Source organism: Callospermophilus lateralis, chromosome 3 (genome assembly GCF_048772815.1).
Source record: "Callospermophilus lateralis isolate mCalLat2 chromosome 3, mCalLat2.hap1, whole genome shotgun sequence".
Lineage (NCBI taxonomy): Eukaryota > Metazoa > Chordata > Mammalia > Rodentia > Sciuridae > Callospermophilus > Callospermophilus lateralis.
In genome coordinates this window covers 155,797,125-155,822,406 of record NC_135307.1, presented here as the reverse complement: position 1 = coordinate 155,822,406, position 25,282 = coordinate 155,797,125, and the positions used below count along the sequence as shown (strand labels likewise).

At 42.3% G+C, this 25,282-nt stretch overlaps 1 protein-coding gene across 1 annotated transcript in view; it reads left to right on the top strand.

The window, feature by feature from the left end:
- The window catches only part of Slc24a3 (solute carrier family 24 member 3), a 518,418-nt gene that overhangs the window by 477,500 nt on the left and 15,636 nt on the right, over positions 1 to 25,282 (top strand). The window contains exons 11-15 of the mRNA XM_076851476.2: positions 1,861 to 2,021; positions 2,660 to 2,930; positions 11,270 to 11,436; positions 14,859 to 14,973; positions 16,829 to 16,941. Coding sequence (XP_076707591.1) covers positions 1,861 to 2,021; positions 2,660 to 2,930; positions 11,270 to 11,436; positions 14,859 to 14,973; positions 16,829 to 16,941 — 827 coding nt within the window. The remainder of the gene's footprint in view (positions 1 to 1,860; positions 2,022 to 2,659; positions 2,931 to 11,269; positions 11,437 to 14,858; positions 14,974 to 16,828; positions 16,942 to 25,282) is intronic.

Sequence of the window (25,282 nt, the reverse complement as noted above, 5' to 3'; positions counted from 1 at the left end):
CCAAGCCCCATGGAGAGCCTTAGGGAACACATTTCCTGTGGAGGTGATACAGGGAAATGAGGACAAGATGGCCAGTGAGAGAAGACCAAAGGTTCCGAGGTATTGGTTCTATCCTATTTGGGCCATGTGACCGTGAAGTGAGTTACTTACTCTCTGAGCCTCACTCTTTTCTTCTGGTAAATGGAAATTATTTTTGTAATGAGGAAAGCTGAGCAAGTATATAAATGAGTTCAGTGCCAGGCTCCATAAATGACTGATGTTCTTAGTACATTACTACATCTATTCAGATTCACTTTCAGGTCACATTAACTCAGTTTCCAAATTGCCAAAGGAAAATAACTTTTCTTTTCAGAGTAATTCTTATATTCAATCTATTCCCACAAAGCAGTTGATATACGAAGGGAAACGATGTGGTGAACTCTGATAAATAGTATTTTTTTCATGAAGAAACACAGAAAATTGTCAATTAATTTTCCTGAACTATGTTTCATTTTTCATTTAAATTTTTTTTTAAATCCCTTGAAATATGTCCCATATGGTTGCTTGGCGGGAATAAAAGAAAAAAAAGAAATTAGAAAATATTAGGTTATTTTCAAATATATCTCTGACTCTGGGTAATTATTGAAGTTTTGAAAATAAAATATTCAGTATGTTTTTGAATGATTATAAGTATGTTTAACAATAAAAGCTTAAGTGTTATTTAGTACCATTCCATGCAAGGTTATTATTTAGTTTCTTCTCTTCTGGGTAGTTTACATCCATAAAAGGAACATCCTGGGGGACTGCAGAGAGCTACCTAAAATGAACCAGTGTTTCCAGAGATCATCTCATGGTTTGGTAGCCTGGAACACAGCAGCCAGCACTGAGAGGCTGAGGCAGGCCCCCGTGAGCCATGTGCACCTCTTGCTCATTCAGCCATAGGGGATGGGCCTCGGCAGAAGATTTTTTTTTTCAGGCCTCCCACCAGGTCACTGTATAGGACCTGTACCTGCCCCACTCTGAATATCAGTCCCCTGCAGTAGACAGCTCCCCACAATCAGCTCTGCTCATTGGGCTGGGCTGCAGGAGGTGTACAGTTCCTCACCATGACCTCCCTGGGCCCTAAAGTCAGTACTCAGCACTTAATACCTCAATATAAATGTCATTGTGACTTGAAGGGTAGACAGGATTACTAAAGGGTATTGGGATGTTTCTGGTACCCCACATCTAAGTGGTAGGAAAAGAATCCTTTGAGGACAGGAAGGAATTCTCTTATGTTATCATTTTTTCTTACCATAGTGATGATTGACACTTGATTTGTTTTAAGTCATTTCAAGTGAGCTTTCAATAAGACCCGTGGAGGGGCTGGGGTCATGGCTCAGTGGGTAGAGCACTTGCCTACCATTTGCAAGGCACTGGGTTTGATCTCCAACACCACATAAAAGAATAAATAAATAAACAAACAAAACAAAATAAAGGTATTGTGTCCATCTACAACAAAAATATTTTTAAAAAAGTAAGACCCATGGAAAGGAGATTTTGACTCTTCTTCAAATTTGACTTACTGAAAACTTCCCTGGATGCATAAGATGGAGGAGGGGGAAGGAAGGGGTGAGGGATAGAAAGAGGGAATAAGGATAAAGAGGTGGAAGGTGGGTGGGTGATAGAAGGCACGTGAATGGGTGGATGGATGGAAGGATGGATGGATGGATGGATGGATGGATGGATGGATGGAAGGTAGGCGGGTGGATGGATGGATGGATGGAAGCAAACAAGTAAACAAGTCAGGGAGAAAGGAACGAGGAGAAGGGGATGAAGAATTAATGAATGCCTCTTTCCTGCTCCTGGCCTCGGTGCTATTTCATCTTGTCGTTTCCCTAGCCAATTTCCACCGCAAAGCGTCAGTGATCATGGTGGATGAGTTGCTGTCAGCCTACCCGCACCAGCTTTCTTTCTCTGAGGCGGGCCTTCGAATCATGATCACAAGCCACTTTCCCCCCAAGACTCGGCTCTCCATGGCTAGTCGAATGCTGATCAATGAGGTATCTGGGAAAGCACCACGCACATACCACGGGACAGGGGTGGGACACTGAGGGAAGGAAAGTTCCCTGATGTGGAAGAAGGGATTAAACCAAGGTCTACCACAATAATATCCCTCAGCCCTTTCCCAGCTTCTCTGCCCTCTGGTCAGCAGTGTATCCTGGTCCTCGCTCTTCCCCCACCTGTTGAAAGACATCATCTAGCTCCCAGTTGTATAGAAACACTTGCCTGTCTCTGTCTTCCTTCTGGTAAAGCCCCCCTTGATGTAAATTCACACAGAAGTAAATGCTACGTCATCCAAAGTCTCTGATCTAATTTTCCTTTCTCTGTAGTAAGCAGCCTTATTGATAACACTAGTCCAAACAGAGTTGTGTGGCTTTCTCACAAGGGAATATGGCAACCCAGAGAAGAAAGATAACACCACAGTGCACAGAGTTCCCTTGAGTCATACAGTGTTAATGTTTCCTCTGAGAAGGAGGTTGTCTGAATCTATTATTATTTTGAGGAATCTCTTAATACTCCAGAGACTTCGGCAAACATCTCCTCGTTGGGGCCTGGAGGAACACCCCATAAGTTTTGTTCTGGGTGTAAGTTACTTGCAATCCCTCTGACCATGGAAAATGTGTCACTTTCTTTCCAGAGACAAAGACTGATAAACAGCAGAGCGTATGCCAATGGGGAGTCTGAGGTGGCCATTAAAATCCCAATTAAGCACACCGTGGAGAACGGAACAGGGCCCAGCAGTGCCCCAGACAGGGGCGCAAACGGGACTCGGAGGGACGACGGTGTTGCTGAGGCTGGCAATGAGACAGAGAATGAGAATGAGGACAACGATAACAATGAGAATGACGAGGAGGAAGAGGAGGAGGAGGAGGAGGAAGAAGGACCCTACACACCCTTCGATCCCCCCTGTAAGAGGTCCTGCGTCTAGGCTGGGTGGGGAGCTCTTTTGAGACCACTGAGTGGATACCCTTGACTTGGATGATCTTTTTACTATGCAATTCAAAGAAAAGTCTCTATGTGAACATAAAAATATTTATCTGAAGTTTCTAGAGTGAGCAGGACTCTGTTTTAGATGGTTCAGAACTGGCCGAGATAGTGGCACATAATCAGGGGCTGAAATTTGAGTTCTTTGACTAAGTGCATGTGGTGGGTGGAAGTTCTCTCTTTGCTACTCTGCAAGGCCTGTTGGTGCTAAACAGTAAAGACACATGGTCAATGTTGGCAAAGCAGCCTGTGCTCAGGGCAGAGGCCCTTTGATCCCCTCCACCCATCCCATTACAGTTGGTTGGAACTGTCCTGCCAAGGTCACCTGTGTGCATACCCAGTTCCCTTTGTTCTCACTTCCTGTCCCTTACCCCTAATCAGGTCCCTCACTCCCGTGACCAGATTTCTGCACAGGGGGAGTCATAGGAGTTGCAGACCTGGGAAAAAGCTGGTATGCGTGTCCTTACTCAAGTGAGCTGGCCAAAGACTCTCTGACCTTGAAACAGGAGAGACAAAGCCTATAAATGCTTTCAGGACCTCACCAAGCCGTGTCCTTCTCTGACTGCTGAATGTGAACATTCCATCAACCTTTTCCCGTACCCCACCTATTAGCAGAACTGGTAGACCAAACTCAAAGCATACCGCTACTTTGGTAAACCTTCTAGAAGCTTCTGATTATTTCAGCAAAGAGTATACTAGTCCAATTCACACTCACTGTCAAGTGTCTGAGACTTAATGTGTGCTACTTCTCCAGGATGTTTCTTTATTTGCATGAGGGCTTTCTGAAGATGAGCTGATTGATCCAATCAAAAACCCATTTAGTGGCAAAACATGGGTGACCAGTGTGAGAATCCTGTGTTGTCTTCAGATGCAAGGTCTTGCTATGCTCTATGTTCCTCTGTTGCCAGGGCACAGAAGTAAAACAGACCAGTCCTGTTAGTAAGGGATCCTAAGATAGCAGCTTTGTTAAGAGCTTACCAAAACTAATTAGAAAATATCCATCTTGATGCATGTCCTCCAGCCCATAACTATGCAGCCAAAGTTAAATCACTGCTTGTTAGTAGGTTATCTTAATAGGAAAAAAAAAAAGTATACAGTAGTTTCCCCCTTATCTGTGGTTTTCCTTCCTGTGGTTTCAGTTACCCAATGTCAACTGTGGTCAACCATGATTAGCCACAGACTAAAAATATTAAATTGGAAAGTCAAAGAAACAAGCGTTTCATAAGTTTGAAATCGAATACCATTCTGAGTAACATGATGAAATTTCACATCATCCTGCTTTATCTCACCCGGGGCGTGATCATCCCTGTGTCCAATATATCCGTGCTGTATACACTACCCTCCCATTAGCCACTTGATAGCCACTGTGACTATCTTGGTATCACAGTGCTTATGTTCAAGTCATTCTTATTTTACATCATAAGGATCCTGAAATGCAAGCGCAGTGATGTTAGCAATTTTATTGCAGTAGATTGTTATAAATATTATATTTTATTATTAGGTCCTGCTATTAATCACTGTGCATAATTTATAAATTGAGCCTTATCGTAGGTGTGTGAATGCATAGGAAAAAACAGTATACATTGGGGGTGGCACTACCCAGAGTTTCAGGCATCCTCTGGGGTCTTGGAACAGTCCCTATGGAGAAGGGGAGCTACTACACTGGCTCTTAGTCCATTTGCCACCTTTGGATCTGTTTCTTGGCAACCTTCTTCCCAACCAGACCAGAATCATCTTAAAGAGTGAGTAAGCAAACACTTCATTCCTCCCTTGCAGGCCTTAATTTTTGCTTCCTATTGGTGTATGACAAATCACTGCAAATTTATCAGCGTAAAACAGCACCCCTTGTTCAGCTCATGGTTCTACAGGTCAGAAGTACAGCTGGGATCTCAGAGCCTCACAAGGCCATGTCAAGGTGTGGACAGGCTGCGTTTTCAGAGTCCCTGGAGAGGATCCCTCCCAGGCACGTGTGTTCATGTTAGTGGCAGAATTTTGTTCCTGTGGCTACACAGTTGGGCCTGCTGACTGCTCCCAGAGGCCCTGTGAGTCCTCCTTCCACAGCCCCTGCATCTTCAACTGCGTGGAGCAGTCCTCACATTTCCAACCGCTCTGGCTTCCCCTTCTGCTCTTGAGGGCAGGTGTGATTAGATCAGGTCTAGTCCCTCTACCTGAAGGTCAGCTGTGCCATATGAACACAGCAGTATCATCTGACTACAGTTCATCTACCCACAGGTTCTGAGGATGAGGGTCCAGTAGCTGAGGCCTCAAGTCACAGATTCTTCCTACCACATCCTAATGTCCAGAGGCCATCACTAACTGACCATAATCAAGCTCAAAAAAAAAATGCTTATTTTGCTAAATTTTTTCACTGATTAAAGAATCATTAGCATCAATTGAAAAATCTGTAAGTGGCCAAGCACTATGTTGGCATTGGGAAAGCCCAGAACCCCGACATGCACCCTCCTGGCAGACAGTGAGAGATACCCATGGGAAGTGAGACAGTCAGGCTCCCGTGCCTGGGCCTCATTACTTGGGGAGGACAAAGTCCCCCTCCCATCATATTTTCCATATTTCTGTGCAGGCTGAAGTTATTCCAGATGTACCTATGGCGTTTCAAGGTACAGTCATGCATCACCTAACAAAAGAGATTCGTGCTGGGAATCATATCTTTCAGTGGTTTCATCATTGTGCAAACATCATAGAGTGTACTCATGCAAACTAAGATGGGCTACGACATAATTAGAGCATATCATCTTAGGGATCACCACCATGTATGTAGTCCATCGTTGGCCAAAACATCATTATGTGACACATGACGGCACTTGAACCTCCGGTTCACTGCCCCTCTGTATCTCTGTGATTATGTGGCAGATGACAGAGGTCTGGGGCCTTCAGCCACCTGTTTCTGGTGCCTTGTGTGTTAGGAGACCTGACTGCAGGTGTCCTTTCACTCTCCAAATGGTCCTGTGACTGGGGCGTAGAAACCTCATGCCGGGCATCCAGGCTCTCACCAGTTCTTCTCAGGTGGGCATCCTTGGTAAGTCGCAGACCCTAATTTAGGTAGTCTGGAGTGATGCCTGAGAATCTGGATTTCTAAGGAGCCCCTCGGTTGGTAGAAACACTGATGATTTGTGGGCCACACTTGGAGTAGCAAACAACGGGGGACCTAGTGAGACACAGTGAACTTCATGACTCTCCTAGGACAGGATACCCTAAATTAGAGCCAAGATCTGTCTCTGAAACAAAGGGGCTTACCTTGTGACTTGGGTTCCTCTCCTCCAGCTCCTGAGAAACCCCACACCTGGACTCAGGAGCTCCATTTTAAGACAAAGAGGCTGCCCAGGGGTTCTTCCCTGGGGTAGGCAGGCAGGCAGTGGCTCAATGGTAAGAAGGCCAGAGCATGCCTCAGGCCAGCAGAGGGCATCAACATGCAGGGGAGAGTCAGTCCAGGGAACCTCTTGAGCTTAGTTCTTTTGACCTAAAAAAGGTCCATCTACTCCAGGAGGAAATTTTTCCTTCTCATGGTGATCCTTCTAGGTGGCACCCAGCTACAGTGCTGGCTTCTCTCCAAGACGTGACTATAATATGCGTAATTAAAAAATAAATAGTTATTCAGGAGTATGTGAATACAAACGTGTATGATGTATATGCATATATGTGTTCATAGGAATGCGTATATGAATAGATTATATATGCATACAGAGAATACAATATATGATTGACATAGATCCATAGAACATGTACATGTATATTGCTTACATATAATATATTGTATAGTATAAATATGAAACAGATACAGGTATTAATGTGCCATATGTTTATAAATACACATACTGTATATATAGGCTTTATGCATGTAATATACATATATATCAGATACACCTGTATATGGTATGTGTACATACTTATACACATATTCTTATTTCCTGAGTGAAGGATCTTACCTTGTGAAGAGAGTTCATTGGCAGATAGAAGTGTGTATGTAGATTTTTTTCTATATTTTCCATTTTAGTACCCAATTTTTATTGTCTGTTATAGTCAGAATAAGCGTATATGTTAGAAACAAGTTCTTTTACTCCTTAAAGCCAGGTTCTTTACTGAACACTATAATTCATTTTCCTTGCTTCATCTCCCTGCTGCCGGCTGACTTTCATGAAATCACATAAACACCAGCACATCAGCTCTGTGGAAGGGAATTCTGTTTTCCTAATTTGGTGCTTTGTCCCCAGTGCCTGGAGCAGTGCCTGGCACCAAGTGACATAGAGGGCATGCAATTAATATTTGCCAAGTGAACATATAAATCTCTTCCTTGGGGGCTCTATTTGGACCAAAGGGTAATGGAACAAAAGATGAAATAATGTTCAGAAATACTGATGATTCAAAGAGGAGAAGAGACTATTTTTACCCCCTTATTCAGAAATGGACATTAAGTGAGCTAAAATGTGGATAATCCTGTTTGGCCTTCCCTCCTCCTCAAAGGCATTTAAGAAGCACCTTTCCACACCACTGGTTTGCTCAAGGAGTCATATTTGTTATATACGCTTTCAAGGCATATCTCAGATGGTACAGAATTTCTACCTTTAAGGTTGTCATTGCAAAAAAGCTATCCTTGTAAAGAAAGCATCTGTATCATTTTACTATCAGTGAACTGTGAGTTCCAGAGACAACATCCTCTTTGTGTGGGTCAAAATATTTGAAAGCAGCTGAGGGGAAAAAACTCAAGAACTCACTTGCAATAACGCATCCTGCTTGCAATTTTACCTAATTAATATCAGTTTCCAAGCTCTGATTTCTTTGTTCTTTTTTTCATTATTTTCTGAAAACTATTAAGGAACATAATTGAGGTCAGTTCTCTTTGTACTCATCAGTTTCTTTGTGATCTTTAATTGGGTTTACATTTTAAACCAAACCAAAGTTCTTTTCTTGCAAGGACACCAGCCACATGGGAGGCCAGGAAGGGGATCCTAAGAGCTTTCTGTGCGTAAAAGCCTCAGCTCTCCATTGCAGGATTTAGGAAACTGCAGAATTTCCAAATGCTTTTGGGATCCAAAGATCTGGTTTTATTCTGGATTCAGCAGCATTTGAAAGCCACTCACAAGACAGCTCTCATAACTTCTTCTGTCTTTGTAAAATCCAGTCTCAGAGATCGCATCTTCTGCTTGACCATCTCCAAGATTTAAATCTAACAAGATACATATTGGTTGATGGGAAAATAAACCTCTCCCTTCTTAGCTTTTTTTCCTCCTTTCTTTAATCTGTTCTTGTTAATGAGATATCCTTAGATTCTCCAAAACAAATAGTTTCCTTTGGTCTGTCTAATTAGGTTGTTCATAGCAATATTATTACTATTAATGTTCATTGAGCTTGTGATATGCTCTACACTGTTCATGGCTTTCAAAATAGACCAATTAACGAGTTAGAGAAGACTGCTTTCTCATAGAGTTTATATTGTCCTTTTGGGGAATCTGGAAATGAATGAAGAAACAAATAAATCTGGTAATTTCCTATAGGAAACATTTACTATGATAGAGATCCTCCAAGTGGGTGGTGGAAAATAGGAAGGGAATGGTGAGGGTCTTATTTATTTTGGGTTACCTGAAGGGGGTCTGGTGGCAGGTTTTGAGTGGTAAGGTGAGCTGCACATCAAAGCATACTCAGCCACAAGAAGATCCAGGCAAAGGGAAACACAAGTGCAAAGGCCCTGAGGCAGAAGAGGGCTTGGAGTATCTGAGGACTGAAAGAAAACCAAAGAGGGGGAGTGTATAAGTAGGGAAACCTGTTGGCAGGGGCCAAATCAGACAAAGCCTTATACTTCTCTGTAGGGAGGTGTAGATTTACTCTGTGGGTAATTGAAGCCAGGGGAAATTTCTAGAACGATTTGCTTTCTGAACTTTCCCTCTGACTCCAAGTGACAAACAGGTATTGGACTAGGAAGTTCCCTTAGGAAGCCAGGTGTTTAGCCAGGCCACAGGTAAGCAACCTGGCCCAAGGGAAGGAAGGTCGTGGGGATAATGGAATACCTTGGGCTGGTTGTCAGGGCTGGCCATGGGGTAAAAGAAAGGAAAGGATCAAGAATGACTCAGGATTTGAAAGCAGCTTGAAAAATTCTCTTGTCTCAGCCCCTGACCCAGAATCACATGATTTAATTCTCCCAGCATCATGGTGAGCTCGGCGTTACTGTGTCCACATGTCAGAGACCAGAAAACCAGGGGATTTAAATAATAACTCAGCTCCAAGGCCAAAAAGTGAGTCTGGACGGTAGTGCTGTCTGATAAGGGAGGCACACTGACCCCTAGAGGCCGTTCTGCGTAGGCCATCAGAGGGAGGCTGGGGATGCCAGCAATGTTGTTAGGTCACCTTTCTACGCAGTTGTAAGAAACTATTCAAAGGCTAGTGAGAGATAATGTGAAATACGCCTGGATATTGGTTTAAAAATATGAAATGGGGTTGGGGATGTGGATGATCGAGCACATGCCTAGTATACACAAGGCTCTGGCTTCAATCTCCAACACTTTAAAGAGCTTTTTTTTTAACATTTATTTTTAACATTTATTTTGGCAGACACATCTTTGTTTGTATGTGGTGCTGAGGATCGAACCCGGGCCGCACGCATGCCAGGCGAGTGCGCTACTGCTTGAGCCACATCCCCAGCCCTCAATCTCCAACACTGTAAAAAAAAAAAAAAAAAAAGAGAGAGAGAGAGAGAGAGAAATTTTATTAAACCTTTTATTGCCAACTGCAACAGTATATGCCTATAACCCCACCAACTGGGGAGGCTGAGGAAGGAAGAGCAGAAGTTTGAGGCCAGCCTGGGCAACTTATTGAGACCCTGTCTGAAAATTAAAAAGTAGAAAGAACTGGGGATGTAGGGATGTAGCTCAATGGCAGAGAATCCCTGGGTTCAATTCCAGTACCAATAAATAAATAAATAACTTTTAATCATTGTTCAAATAGTATCATAAAAATTACCTCCTTAACTCTGGTGGGAATATAAAGTAATTCAATCATTTTGGAAAACTTTTTGTTTGGAAGTTTCTTAAAAAGTAAATATCCATCTCACAACTCAGCAATTTCCCCCCTAGGTCTTCATCCAAGAGAAAGGTAACTGTGCCCATCAAAAGGCTTGTGGAAAGAGGTTCCTAGCCACTTTAGTTATAATATCCCCAAAACCGGCAACAACCCAAATACCCATCCACCGGAGAATGGATAATCAAATTGTAATATATTTACAGGATAGAATACTACACAGCAAGTAAAAGAAAGACTTCGTGATACATGAAAGAATCTCAAAAAAACATGTTGAATACAAGAAGGCAACACATAAACATATTAGATGATTTAGTGCATCTTGAAGTTTGAGAACAGGATAGCCTAATCTTGGTGGTAAGGGTGAGGATTGATTAGAAAGAGGCACAAAGAACTTTCTGGAAGACAGCTATGTTTCATATCTCCACTGAAGTAGAGAGTTATGTAGATGCATAAATTTCTTTCTTACATTTATGTAGATGTATACATATTTCTTCCAGAGTTGAATTCATATTTCAGCAGGAATGTAATATGGATATATTTATTGAGATGATATCAAATTTATCAAAGGAGAGATTATACGAGGAACTCATGGCATTACAGTCACCTGAATAAGCACACCCGGTGCCTCGGATACTCAAAGCACTAAGGCAGCACAGAGATGGCAGAAGTAGATCACCTCTGGGAGATCCATCATCTGTCCCTACCAACAAGTAGTTACTGAACCGAAAAGCAGTTATTCATTTACAAACCCTCATCAGCTTGGGATACAAATGTTGAGAGATTCCACCAGATGGTGTGGTCTCCGCGGACACTTCATAATTTGAAAAAATTGAGTTACCAAACCACATGGAGAACAGGCACACACTGGTGGTCTCTCCCCAGCCCACACTGCACACCCTTACACACACTCCACCCTTTGTGTGTCCTGGGTACCTTCCTCATCTTTTCCTACCTGGCTCATGTGTCAAGCCATCCTGCCAGCCTGGTATCACTCAGATGTCACTTCTGAAATCTAACTAGCAGGTGGCCAGTGGGTGACTATTTTTAAATTCTGTTCGGCTTTGTGTGTCAGGCATTGCTGGTGATGGAAAGCCATTGGGGTAAAGTTTTAGGTGAAGAGCAATACAATGAGGGTTAGGACTGGGGAAAGCCAGTACTGGGACTGCAGAACAAAGAAGCTAACTCATTTGTGTTTTCCTTTTTTTTTTTTTTTTTTTTTTTTTCGTTTTTCCAGCTGGCAAACTGGAAACAGTGAAATGGGCATTTACCTGGCCACTGAGTTTCGTCTTATACTTCACTGTCCCCAATTGCAACAAGCCCCGCTGGGAAAAGTGGTTTATGGTGACATTTGCTTCTTCCACGTTATGGATTGCAGCCTTCTCCTACATGATGGTGTGGATGGTGAGTCTATAAGGGCCACCATGACATTGCTAGATCTCTTTAGAAAGAAAAGTAAATTGGTCTGAAGGTGAATAAGGATTGGGGTTTTCATTCTCATAATTGTATCAACCTGCTATTGCTATAACGAGCTGTGTAACAAACTATCCCTAAACCTATGGTTTAGAATCACAAGCATGCATTCTGCTTAACACATCTTCAGTTTGACAGTGATTTGATTAATCTTAGCTAGGACTGATTATGATTTATCCAGCAGCTTAAGTCTGTAGTTGTTCATTTTCTTTGGATCACTGGCTACCTGGGGGAATGTTGCGGTCTTGGTATATCATCAGAATACTAGAAGGCATAAGGAAACACTAGATGCCTCCTAAGATCTTCACTAGGGACTGACTTACCTTACCATGTGTCTACCAATATTCCATTGGCCAAGCCCAATGGTCAATGGAGTTGGGAAAATATACACCATCTACTTTGATGGAAAAGCAACAGAGTCACAGGCAAAGCATATGGAGCAAATATGAAAGAATTGGGAATGGATGCTCAATCTGACCCTTCCCCCATTAACCCTGATCTTAGTTTCTTCAACCAGACAATAAGGTCATTCTGAGACTAAAATAATGACTCCGTGATTAGCATGCATTATGAGGCTATGACTCAAAAGAGTTCTGCCTCAAAGTCTTTAAAGAAACCCAGACATAGGGTACATATCTGTAATCACAGCAGCTCAGGAGGCTGAGGCAGGAGAATCACAATTTCAAAGGCAGCCTCAGCAACTTAGCAAGCCTCTAAGCAACTTAGTGAGACCCTGTCTCAAAATAAAATATAATAAAGGAGTGATGATGTGGCTCAGTAGTTCAGTGTCCCTGGGTTCAATTCCTGCTTTCAAAAGACAGAAAACCAAACATCCAGAATGCATTGCTCACTTTTGACTACACTTTTAAATGGGAGAGCAAGCCTAATTGATCAAAATTGGAGTTGCACAGAAATTAAAGCCATGACAAATTTATGTAAATCCAAATTAACCTTGCTTGAGCATTGGACAAAAGTGTTACATAAATTTAGGCGAATTAAACTCAAAATGGTAAAAACAAGTTTCAAAAAGGTTATTTTGAAGGCAAATTTGTAAGTGTGGGTTTTGGTCAACTTTTTTCATCACCAAAATCCTCTGACAAGAACCACTCAGAAGAGGAAGAGTTATCTGGGGCTCATGGTTTCAGAGGTCTCAGTCCATAGATGGCTGACACCATTGCCCTGGGCCTAAGGTGACCCAGCACGTTATGGTGGAAGGGCCCAGAGAAGGAAAGCTGCTTAGCTCATGGCAAGGTCAGGAAGCAGAGAGAGAGGAAGGAAGAGGTCAGAACAGAGGAAGGAAGAAGACACAGGAAGATGTGCCGTTCCAGGACACACCCCTGGTGAACCACCTCCTCCAGCCAGCTGCCTACAATTACCACCCAGTCATTCAAGCTAGGATGGACTGATTAAGTTACAGCTCTCACAGTCCAGCCACTTTGTCTCTGAATATTCCTGCATTAACACAGGAGCTTAGGAGGGACACCTCACAGCCAAACCATAACAGCCTGACACAATGAAGTCATACCCATCCTTTGCCTCAATATCATAGACACAAGGAATTCTTTTTTCTAAAATCTTATAAACAGAGAGTTCTACTTATCCCATGTTCATTAACATTTTCACTGCACATAGTCACCGAATGTCCCCTCTGACTGGATTGGGGGCACAGTGCTGCTGTCCATGATCTCAAAGTGCTGGGTGGTTTTCTAGGGAGTCCACTAACCAGCCCACGGACTAATCTGGGACCACCCTCCCTCTGTTTGCTGCCTCCCCTCTAGTGAAGGTTCTAAGAAGCCCTCTTTTCTCTCGGGGCAAGAAAAAGAAACAAGGGGAAGCAAGAGACTTGGGCTGGGCCTTCTGAGTAACCGGTTCCCCCTAACTCCAGATTCAACCACAAATATAATAACAGCAAAAGTACAGAAGGCCAGTCCGAGCTGAGCCAGACCACATTCCTACAGGGACCCAGCACAGGGTTAGTAAGGAAAAACAAGGTTTGGCCAGGAGGCTCATAACTGCATTTGACAAAGGCTTCTCAGAGCAACAAAACAGAAATGTGTGTTTCAGCAGCCCCCTTTCCCCCCTGGAGACTGGAAGCCAGAAAGCCTCGAGGCCACCGCAGGATAAATTCAGGACTGAACGGAAATGAGGAGCATTCTCTGATTTGAAAGGGGCCAGCCAAGCCTCTCAATAGATTTAACTCATATCTCCCAAACCTTTTGACAGGGAAGGAGCAATTGTGGCCTTTGAAGTGAAGTCAGGTTTTCCTACATAGGTGACAGAGTTCAGTGGCTGGCCCAGGAGGAATTGAGAGAAGAATGCGCGCTCCTTGCAACATGTGGTTTGCATTTTTTTTTTTTTTTTTTTGCAATTTTATAGAAAGTAAGAAGATCAGGTGGCATCCTGAAACTTCTTAATAGTTTCCCTGGGAAAGGGAACTTGTCTCTTTTTCCACTTACCTGTCCATCACCACTGGGCTCCTTCATCATCTCTCTTACCCACTGCTTTCATCTCAGTTTCCCCATCAGGAAATTAGAGGACTACAAGGTGCTCATTTGCATAATGGAAACAGCCTCTCAGGCTTGAACCAAATTCTGACCCTTTGGTAAAATCCCTCCTGTGTGAACAGGAGTGCTGCCTGAGCAAAGGAGTCAACCTCCTGGGTCAGAATCCCCTTTGCACTCACTGGCAGCACTATCCCCTCTGCACTGACTCCTGAGGCCTCAGTTTCTTCATCTGAAGAATGGGAACCACATAACATTTACTCCATTGAGTTGTTGTGAGAGTTAAAGAAGTTAAAACTCTTGAACATGGCTTGTCCCAGGACTTAATGATGTTGACAAGGACAATGACCTTATGACCAAGTGCCAAGGAAGTGAGGAAAGGAAAGGTTGCTTATGGCTTTTCCAACAAAGGGGTGAAATTTAGCCCCTTCCAGATCTCACGAATTCCCACTGTACTACTGATGTGGATACTTAAATTTCTCCCACAGCCCAAAAGCCATTCATTCTGGATTTTCCTGGACCATCTTGAGTTCAAATATCCTATCCCAACATTGCCTTTCCCAGAAATTCGGGTTCTCCTCTCTCAAATTGCTTGTGTCACCTGAAAGGAGTAAAAGAAAGGCCAATTTTTCAATGGAAAGTCTGGATGCTGTAATTGCACCATCTCATGATCTGAAGCTCTGGTCTCATCTACCTAATATTCATTGCCCCCTGAGTTGATAAAGAGCGAGGACATTGCCCTCCAAAGAGTCAGCCCAGGTTGGACAGCTTTCTGAGTCTTGCTCAGAGGAACAGGGGACAAGTTGGGCTCATGGTGGCCCTTAATTCATGGCTTCTTTCTGCTTCTTCCAGGTCACAATTATCGGCTACACTCTGGGGATTCCTGATGTCATCATGGGGATCACCTTCCTGGCTGCTGGAACCAGTGTGCCTGACTGCATGGCCAGCCTCATTGTGGCTAGACAAGGTGGGACCCCCAAGGGCAGCAGGGATAGGAAGGAAGGCCTCCCAACCTCAGAGCAGGAGTGTGCATGCCAATTAAGAGAGCAGCAAATTCCACCTGGAAGGAGTTATGGGCGACCTCAATGCCAAGTTGGCCTAAAGGCTTCCTGAGACCGAAAGGACAGGAAAAAGAGCCAGAAGGTTCTACTCCCTTGAGGAAGGCAGAGATGTTTTCCTGGGTAGCATCCATAGATCATTCTGGTTGTATTACTCTCCTTTTATTATAAAAATAGTAGCACATGCCTGTAGTTCCAGAGACTTGGGAGACTGAGGCAGGCACATCTCAAGTTTGAGGCCAGCCTCAGAAACTTAGCAAGACCTTCAGCAACTTAGCAAGACCCTATCGCAAAATAAAAAAGACTAGAGACATGACTCAGTGGTAAAGCACCCCTGGGTTCAATCCTCAGTACCTTAAAATAAAAAATAAAAATAAAAAACTTAACTTCTACTAAAGAAGGCATTTTATGTGCATTTTTTAATTAATTTAAACAACTTTATGAGGTATGGACAATTGTACTCCCATTTGAAGAATAAAGAAAGTGGGCTTAGAGAGAACAGACCCCCCCCCATATCTAAGGCTTACCCATATGCAGCACTTCTCAAAGTGACAATTATCTGAGGTCAGTTTTCAGCATATGACAGTCCCTTTCTTCCAAAACTAAGCTCACAGTTCACCTCCCCAGATGGACACTCTTCCCTTGCCACCCCACAATGTGCTTGGGGTTGGACCCCAGACCTTGCACATTATGAAAATGCTCAACCACTTATCTGCATCCCTGCCCCAGAAGAGCATTTCTGATGGCCATGACCTTCCCAGCACCCACTCTCATTTATATTCCTGATTTATGCTTGAAGGCATTTATTTTAACACATGCATTGTGCAATTACAAAACATAGCACAGAAGTGCTCATGAAATTCCACAAATTTCATTATTTTTATAATACTTAATTATTCAGAATAACTGAACACAGTATAGAATTATAAGAGATAATACTAAAACATGTAAGTTGGTGAGTTCAGGAGCCGCTTTGTAGACTGCTGAGTTTATTCTTTTCTAGAAGGATGACTCAAAACCTCCAGAATTTTTGTAAACATTTGATTTTTTTTTTTTGCATAACTTACATTGACTCAGTGATTGCATTTGAAATGAAGGTCAACAGATTAATAGAATATGTGTCCCTGTTTTTTAAAATCTGCACAGGTCTTGATATCAGTGATGGCCTGGGAGAATCAAACCATGAACCAACAAAACTACTCTCTTTCTCTCACACCAAAGACTTGGGAGAGTCCCATGTGGGGCCCCTACCCTCTCCTGGTGAATTAGCCAGTCAGCTTTTTGATGCTATCACCAAATTACCAGACAAGGATAAAATAGAGGAGGAATATTTATTTGGGCTCATACTTTCAGAGGATTCAGAAGTTCATGGTCTGCTGGCTCCATTACTCTGGGCCTGAGGTGAGGCAGAACAACATGGCGGAAGGGAAAGTTTCTCAGCTCATGGCAACCAGGAAGGAGAGAGAGAGAGGAGCTAAAGACAAGATAAACCCTTCCAGGGCACACCTCCGGTGACCTGCTTTCTCTAACTAGGTCTCACCTCTCAGTAGCTCATTAAGCTTTCAATAGATTGATCCCTCAGCAATTGAATTAATGATGAGATCAGAGGCCTCATGATCCAATTGTTGCCTAAAAAGCACCCTTCTTAACTTTGTTGCATTGGGGACCATGCTTTTAACACAGGAGCTTTTAGGGGACATTCCAAATCTAAACCATAATGCCTGAGATCTCTTCTCTCACTTGAGCAACCTCTTGTCCTTGCAGGGATGGGGGACATGGCTGTGTCCAACTCCATTGGGAGCAACGTGTTTGACATCCTGATTGGCCTGGGTCTTCCCTGGGCTCTGCAAACGCTGGCTGTGGATTATGGATCTTATGTAAGTGGTTTGTTTCCTCTGTATGTTTTTCTTAAATGCAAAACTACATGGACTCTCTTTTTAATTGTCTTGGCCACTGAGACTTTTTCTCAGGGAAAAATAAATCATAGAAATAGTAATGTTGAAAGGAAAAAAATTCTCCTTGACAAAGTCCTCCCAAATCCAGGCTTATGGTGACATTCAGATGTCTAGAGCAGAGGTTGTCAAACTTTTTCTGCCAAGGGCCAAATAGTAAATATTTTAGGTTTGTGGGCCAGACAGTCTCTGTCATAGCTATTGACTCTACCCATGTAACAGGAAAGTAGCGATAGAAACTGTGGCTGTTTCAATACAACTTTATTTACAAAAACTAGAATTCAAGTTTTTATTTTATTTATTTATATATTTGTTTTGATTTTTTTCAACTATCTAAAAATGTAGAAAGTATTCTTAAGTCATGGGCTGCTGTGAAAACCAGTGGGTGGGCCAGATTTGATCCCTGGCTCATAATTCACCAACCCCTACTCTGTCAATTTGTATTTACTTCATCTTATCACATGTTATATGATGCATGTAAGGGAAGCACTGAAGAGATGTCATTCAGATTGGTCACTGAAAGGGTGTCCTCCATTGGGTGGTCATGGGATTCCAAATAACACTCCTAAATTCTGCAGGCAAAGACTGAAACTGTTGTCAGTCAGGCTGTTATAAACTGAGTCACGTCAACCAAATTCAAAAGAACTTGATGCATAGGCTACAATGTCAGAGGATCGTAAGATAAATACCAGGCAGAAAGCATGCTGATTTGGGGTGATTTGTTCTCTATTGCTGAAGAAAATGTTTATGTGGAATGTATTTTGAGGGACCCATGACTATCCTCATATTCAAAGTTTTACCAGGAACACTCACAGGAATCAGTAACAGGTTACAGGCATGGCTATGATGTATTACAGCGAAGGATATGGAGTGAAAGCAACAGGGAAATGTAATGCACCATAAGCCCAGAGAAGTCAGGTGCAAGCTTCCAATTCCTTCCCTCCTGAGTCTCACAATTCTCCCTCACCATGAACTACAGGGTCACTTGTCAGATGTCTCCACCCAGGAAAGTCCAGTGGAATCTGAGACTGGTCATGTAGATACATTTCTCCTATAAGAATAGCTATGATAACTGAATCTCCAAGCCCCAACACAGACACCAGCTATACATCATCAAGCTTGCTAAACAATTCTGGCAACTTGGTACAGCATGCCCCAGTGCTTCCATGTACAAAACAACATCATCATTCAGCAACATTCCAAGGGATACATTCTCAAGGATTGACCAAGGCACCCCCATAGGCACATAAGGATTAAGTAACTAATTCTGCTGTGTTGACACCTTCCACATAGAAAGCCAAATTATTATTTCATTTGTTAGAATAGTATTGCTAGCTACTGTTTTACAGATAACTCCAAAATTGCACGAAAATAGCTCAACAAAGTTTTATTTCTTATTCAATTTTTACTGCTAGTGTTCCCCTTTTGGCAGCTTCCATGGACACTTCCAAGGAGAAACTAAGAGATGAAGGTTTATTCTATCATTTGGTTCTACCATCTTGGCGTCTTTCTTTGGCCACACAGAAGAAAGCATAGGGAAAGCAAGGGCATGGAAAATTATACACTGCATTTTTTGATGAGCATTAGAAGTGGTTTATGTCCTGTCTATCTTCATGCCATGGACTAGAGAAGTCATCTGTACCCACCTAAGTGAAGGGATCCAGGTCATTAGTTTAGCTGTGTGTCCAGGAAGGGAAAGATATGCAGATGGCAGTGAACATTAGAAATCTCTCTAGTTTGACTCATGTGGTTGAGAGTGAAATCCAAACAAGAGGAATCTGCTGTCTAACCTTTTATTTGGAGCTGTATTGGAGGGCTTATCTCTCTGCCATGAGAACTCTCAACCAAAATACTCAGGTTGAGCTGCCTCCTCTGTCCCATACATGCAGGGCACATTGACCAATCCTGGCTCTTTGAGCTCCTTTTCCTGGGTCACACATGAAACACCCCTCTTTCACTTTATTGTGCTCAAGTTTCAAACAATATTATTGATTGGTTGTGTTGAAACTATCTCATTATGTAATGCACCATAAGCCCAGAGATTGGCATATATTGCTTTCTTAATACAAGTCACTTTGGTTCTGTTTTGCCAATGCTAAAGAGATATCTACAACTAGCTAATGTAATCCTTTACTTTTGTCTTCTTTTTATCTGATTATAAAAATAGCTCATGTGATATATAGAAAACTCTGGAGCAGCACCTGCCCAGTATCTCTCTGTAATTATGGAAATGCTCTCTAAATGTACTGGCTAATGCAGGAGCCACCAGCTACATGTGACTTGTAAGCACATGATATGTAGTTGTTGCAAGTGAAGAAGTGAATTTTAAAATTTTACTTAATTTTAATTACTTTAAGTTTATGTAGTCACGTGTAGCTTAAGGCTACCTATTAGACCGTATAGCTCCACATTAAATAAAAAATATCCATAGAATAATCCAGAGATAACTATTCTTATTTCAGCATATTTTCTCTTTCTAAATTGTATTATATGACTGAGATTATATTATAAATAGTGTACACCTCTTTTTATACATATTAAATCAAACATGTTTTCCTTTAAATGTGATTAGAAACTTCTTTTTCAAAGTTGGCCTATTATTCCAGCATATGAATATTCAAAAATTTACTTAATCACGCCATAGTTCTTAGACATTTATATTACATCAAGATTTTCACTGTTATAAATAACTATGTCTCAGATATCTTTATACATCAATAGATAGATTTCAGAGATCTGTAAAAATTTTGCACATAAATCTATATCTACATTTTGTTATTTCTTTTAGACAATTTTCCAAGAGTTGGAATTGTATGTAGAATATTGTTTTACAAAATGATATTCCTTACAATTTAATTTGTCAAATTTCATTTCTGAGGGTTGAGGGCAGCTACACAGTTCCAGCATATTCTGACCACAGGAAGCTTCATGAGATGAACGCTGAGGCTTTTCTATATCTGTCTTCCTTATGGCACACAGTGCAAGGCAGGAACATTCTTGAGCTGTGATATGTGTCAAACACAATAGAAGCCATGATGAGATCTTCCACTGCATTTGCAATTAACTTTCCATGAATCAGAGAGACACTTCCAACCCAGGACAAGGGGTTTACTGATTCCATCATTCAGTCTTTCCTTCTTATCAAGCAGTTCAACTCTGGCCTCAAACCTGCTTACCCTGCTCTGAGCAGAAACCCTGCAGTTAAGGTGACCTAACTACTTTGGAAAATATTTAGTAACCCTCTGTCATTGCCCGATTTTACTTGGCAAGGAAACCAATAAAGATGACCCTTAACCCAGTTGAGTACTACATATATGAATGTAATAAGTTCATCTATAACCCACCTGGTTTGTTGATTTATTCTTCTATTTGATTCACTTTCTCACTTACCTCATTAAAGTTGTGAAGAAGTAAAAATCATATCTATCTGAATTGCATCTACTTCTGGTCTCCTCTGTTGAGGACGAGAGGAAAGTGCTAAAAAAAAAAAAAAACAAGGAATAAAAAGAAGAAAAGAAACTATACTCTAAATAATTCAGAAAAAACAATCCCTTAATAGTAAAATTTTGCCATATTGACCTTCCAGTGAGAGATGGACTGGTAGGAGCAGGAAATGAGAATCCTTCCAAGGTCCTTAAGATCCATGGTATTAGCTTTGCATTACTATAATGAAAAACCTAAGGCAACTAACTTAAAAAGTTCTGCAGTTTTCTGTCCAAGATTGAGTGACCCCATTGCTTTGGGTTACTGGTAAGGATAGCACATCATGATGGGAATATGAGACGAACCAAGTCACACAGCTCATGAGCCAGGATGCAGAAAAAGGAGAAGAAGGGGTTGGGTTCCCATAATTCCCTTCAAGGGCATACTCCCAGTGACCTAAGGACCTCTCATATAGACCTGCCTCCTAAAGGTCTAGATCTAGAGGACTTCCCAACTGTGCCACCTGGGAACCAAGCTTCTAACACATGGACTTTGGGGGACACTGCCTATATTCAGCCCATATTCAGCATCCATTGGGTTTATTTTTATGATATTGGGGTTACAGGTTTAGTCATGGAAGGTAAAATTAGAAACTTTGAAAAGCAAACTAGAACTCATCTCAGAATTAAATCAGATTATCTTACCAACTTTGAAATTTTCCCTGACTGAACATGTATATCAGACCTGTTGTTCCAACTCAGTTAGGCACACTATCTAGCATAAATAATTCCCTTAGTGGTCTGCTCTTCTTCCCTCTCTTCCTGATATTCTCCCTAACTTCTTTAGAGGACATAAAATCAAACATTATTCTCATGTCAGTAATTCTAACAGCTAAGAAAACATATCCTTTCCAGGTCCCAACATCTAGTGACAGGATAATATCATGAAAACAAAAAATCCAGGCCTTATTAAAAATTTGGCCCAAAATTATGTTTTCCATTGAAGATGACATAATTGGGTCACTTTGGTCATTCTGCTGGAATTGTACAAGAATCATGTCTACTCTTATAATTGAAGATCTCCTCTATTCTTAGAGTAGAAAGGAAAATGTAGGAAAATCAGGTCATTCTATGATCAACAGCCACACACACATGTGAGGCTCTTGGGGGACATTTTGGAAGACTCCAGAGAAAGGTGTGTCACATGGGTTTTTCATGTAAATGCCTCTGTTTCAATAACTAGAAGAGATCTTCATTTTTTTCCAGAAACACAAACATCCAAAAGAGACCTTCTTTTGAAAGCAGAAAATCAGTAATATACTCAATAAATAGCTCATGAACCCCAGGAAAGTCAAGATCTCATTTTGTTTATGGTGGGACAACTTTATTCTTCTGAATGTAGATTCCCAGGTTTTCTGGTGCCACTTTGGAAGGGGTGCCGGGGGCTGATGGGGACTGAACCCAGAGATGCTTTACCACTGAGTCACATCCCTAGTCTTTTCCATTGTTTATTTTGAGACAAGGTCTTTCTAAAGATCTTACTAAGTTGTCCTTGAACTTGTGATCCTCTTCTCTCAGCCTCCCGAGTTGCTAGGATTATGGTCATGCGTCACCACACCCAGCATCCAGTGCCATTTTTAAAAAGGAGATTTCACCTTGAACTTTAAATTTTCAAAGGAAAAAGTTCTGATTATCTTATTTTCAGTAAGATTCATAATGAAAATAAGATAATCAGACAGTCAGGAAGCTGTGATTATATTTTTGTTAAAGTTATGAATTCTACAACCCGGCATTTCATAAGTAGTGATAACCTTACAATTTGAAAGTTTTTTCCTGAGTCAGGACTAGAAAATAAATGCACAAGAAACAGGGACAGATCAACTCAGTGAGTAAAATCTGGGGAATGACAGTTATAAAACCAACCTTAGATCTTATGTTTTAATAGGGTTGCTTTTTACTTACCTTCCTCCATGAGTTTGTTTTCTGCTTGAGAAGTATTCAGTGAGACCCAAATTCCCATAAACTGAACACCTCAAAATCTTGCCCACATGCCAAATACCCCAATCTTTCTATGTACTGCCCAAATGCAGCTTCACACTGCACATAATCTCCTCTCCACATGCCTGCTGCCCATTGCTTTTCCACCTCAGGGTACAGTTATTTATCACATACCATCCCTGCTACTAGAATCCGAGCTTAGGGCTTCAGGCACTAAAGGTGCTCCACCAAGTGCCATCTCGCACAGAGCAGGACATTTTACTTGTTGAAACAGAGAATACATTTCATTTCCTCGGTTGTGGCAGCAAGCAATCCCTTCATACCTCAGCAGCTCCTGCAAACTCCACCACGTTTCAGCCCTATTAAATAAATCCTTCATGGTAGTAGTCCAGAGTCATCAAGCAAAAGTTACACTGCATCTCCTACCCTCTAGGATGTGCATCAACTGTAGAATATATTTCAAAGTGAAATGTTTTCATCAAAAACAGGCAGCTGAAGAAAGGAAGAGTTGAGTTTTCTGGGAGTTTTTCTTTAACAGACTACACCTGTTCAACTAGTAAAAATAGCACAATTAAAGTAACACAGTGTTTGGTCCAACTGGACTGTGCCTTTTGATTTGCCTGGAGGCCAAGGATTACAAAAAATGGACCTCTTGATCAGACTGACTCATAGAGTAGGTAACAGGGACTGCTCCCAAGGGCTCCTGTTCTTTTGTTCTCACAGTCATCCTACAGGTGACAGCTTAGACGTCAACTGTGATCTTACAAACATGATCAGGTATCACTCCTGTGTCTTTCAGCAGCCCCCAACAAAGAACTTGCTTTTTCTTTTTTGTCTGAGCCTCCCCTAATGAGGGGGAGCAGAACTAAGAGCAGAAGCTGTTCCTGTCTTATGAAGTTGTTGTTTCCTGTGTGCCCAGCACAGTGCCTGGTGCCCAGAACATGGTCAACAAGTATTTGTTGGATGAATGAATCCATCAATTCGTCCATCCATTTATTTATCCTAACTTTCCCTTTATTCCTTTATTGTCACTTCACACGAGGCAGGCTGCATCCAAGAATAGAAGACGTGTGAGCAGAGCATAATGAAGGAATCAGCTAACTGAGGAGAAAACAGGGGCCAGAGGAAAGAGCAATAAGATTCATTTAGCACCTGTGACTCACCAGGTGTTCTGGGGAAACTGTGCACACATGGTCTCACCTAATTGTCACAACAGCTAAATAAGCAAAGGATTATTTCTTCAACCAGTGTTCATCATGCACCTGCTGTGTGTCAGAAACTTGGCATACAAAAACAAACAAGGTGGACTCCCTTCCCCTTACAGTGGAGAGTACATGGGATAGGCGAGAGGGTATGGGAGTGGACCAACATACAAGTGTGCTAACGTGGAAGAGCCAAAGCTTTATGAAGTCAATGAGATGTGGCCATGGGATACAGAGTAGGGGATCTGCTCCATTCTGAAATCATCAGGTAGGGAGTTGTGAACCACTGAGGGAAGAGTTGTGGGAAGAGTGGGAAGAGTCAGGTGTGTGGAGAAAAGGAGAGCATTCTAGGAAAAGGGGATTAAAAGACATGGAGGCAAGTGCCACAGTCTGGCTGGGCACAATTCAGGAGCCACTTGTCAAAAGAAAACTAACTTTATTTTTAGAACCACACACGCCAAACAAAACAGCTCCTCAGGAAAATCCCTCAGAGCCCAACTGCCACCACCAGCTTCCCACAAGCCACTCCCCAAACCACCAACCTCTCCACATCCCACAATCCTCCTGCTCTTGAGGCCGATTGGCTGGGTTGCATGGGCGGAGCCAAAAAAGTCCCCCAATGAGCAGCTCCATGGCCTGAAAGGGCAGGGAAACAGTCCAATGAGCATCACCGCAGAGAAGCCAATCAGCTAGATGTTGCTGGGGCCGCTGTGAGCCAATCATCAGCTGGCAGTCTGAAAGTTTGCTGGGGCCCCTTTGGCTGTGGCTCTCAACAAGCAAGCTGTATCCAAGAACAAAAGGAAGGCCAGGTAGTGGGAGCGCGGGTGGGTGTGGGGGGTGAAGTGGACAGGAGTCACCAGCCACCTAGCTGGGCAGAGGTCTCAGGCTGCATGCTAAGCACAATGCAGCTCTCTCTCCCATTCTGCAGATCAGAAAAACAAGGCCCACAGATGTTTCCTTTGATATGAGGATGCTGACCCATAATGGCAATGTGGAGGGTGGCATGGGAGGAATGGAGGAACTCTAGATAGGGCAAAGGGGAGGGAGGGGAAGGAAGGAGGCTTGGGGGTAGGAAAGATGGTGGAATGAGTTAGACATCATTACCCTAAGTACATGTATGAAGACACGAATGGTGTGAAAATATTTTGTGTACAATCACTGTCTTGAAAAATTGTGCTCTATACATGTAAATATGAAATGAATTTCATTCTGCCATCGTGTATAACAAATTAGATTAAATAAATATTTTTTTTAAAAAAAAAGAAAAACAAGGTCCAGAGAGGTTAAAGCACACATCCAGAAAGAGGCAGAGAGGAGACAAATTTTTTTTTCTGTCTCCCAAGCACTGAAGATCAAAGAGCACGGAAGATCAGCCTACCACTGCCAAAAGCGCCTGGGGCCACAGCAGCAGCCTAAGCCCAGGAGCACAAGGGCAGTCACTGGGGTGAAATCTGAGACTGAACCCATCCCTAAGTTTGAATCTCTGCTGAAAGACAGGACAAGCTCTGCTTATTAAAGCTAAAGTGGGCTCGACGACCTTCTAAAAAGAGAAAAAGAAGCAGAAGGGGAGAGAACTGCTGACCCAGGTTCCCATCCCACCAACATTGTGAGGCCTACAGTCACAGTGTAGTCACTCATTTTTTT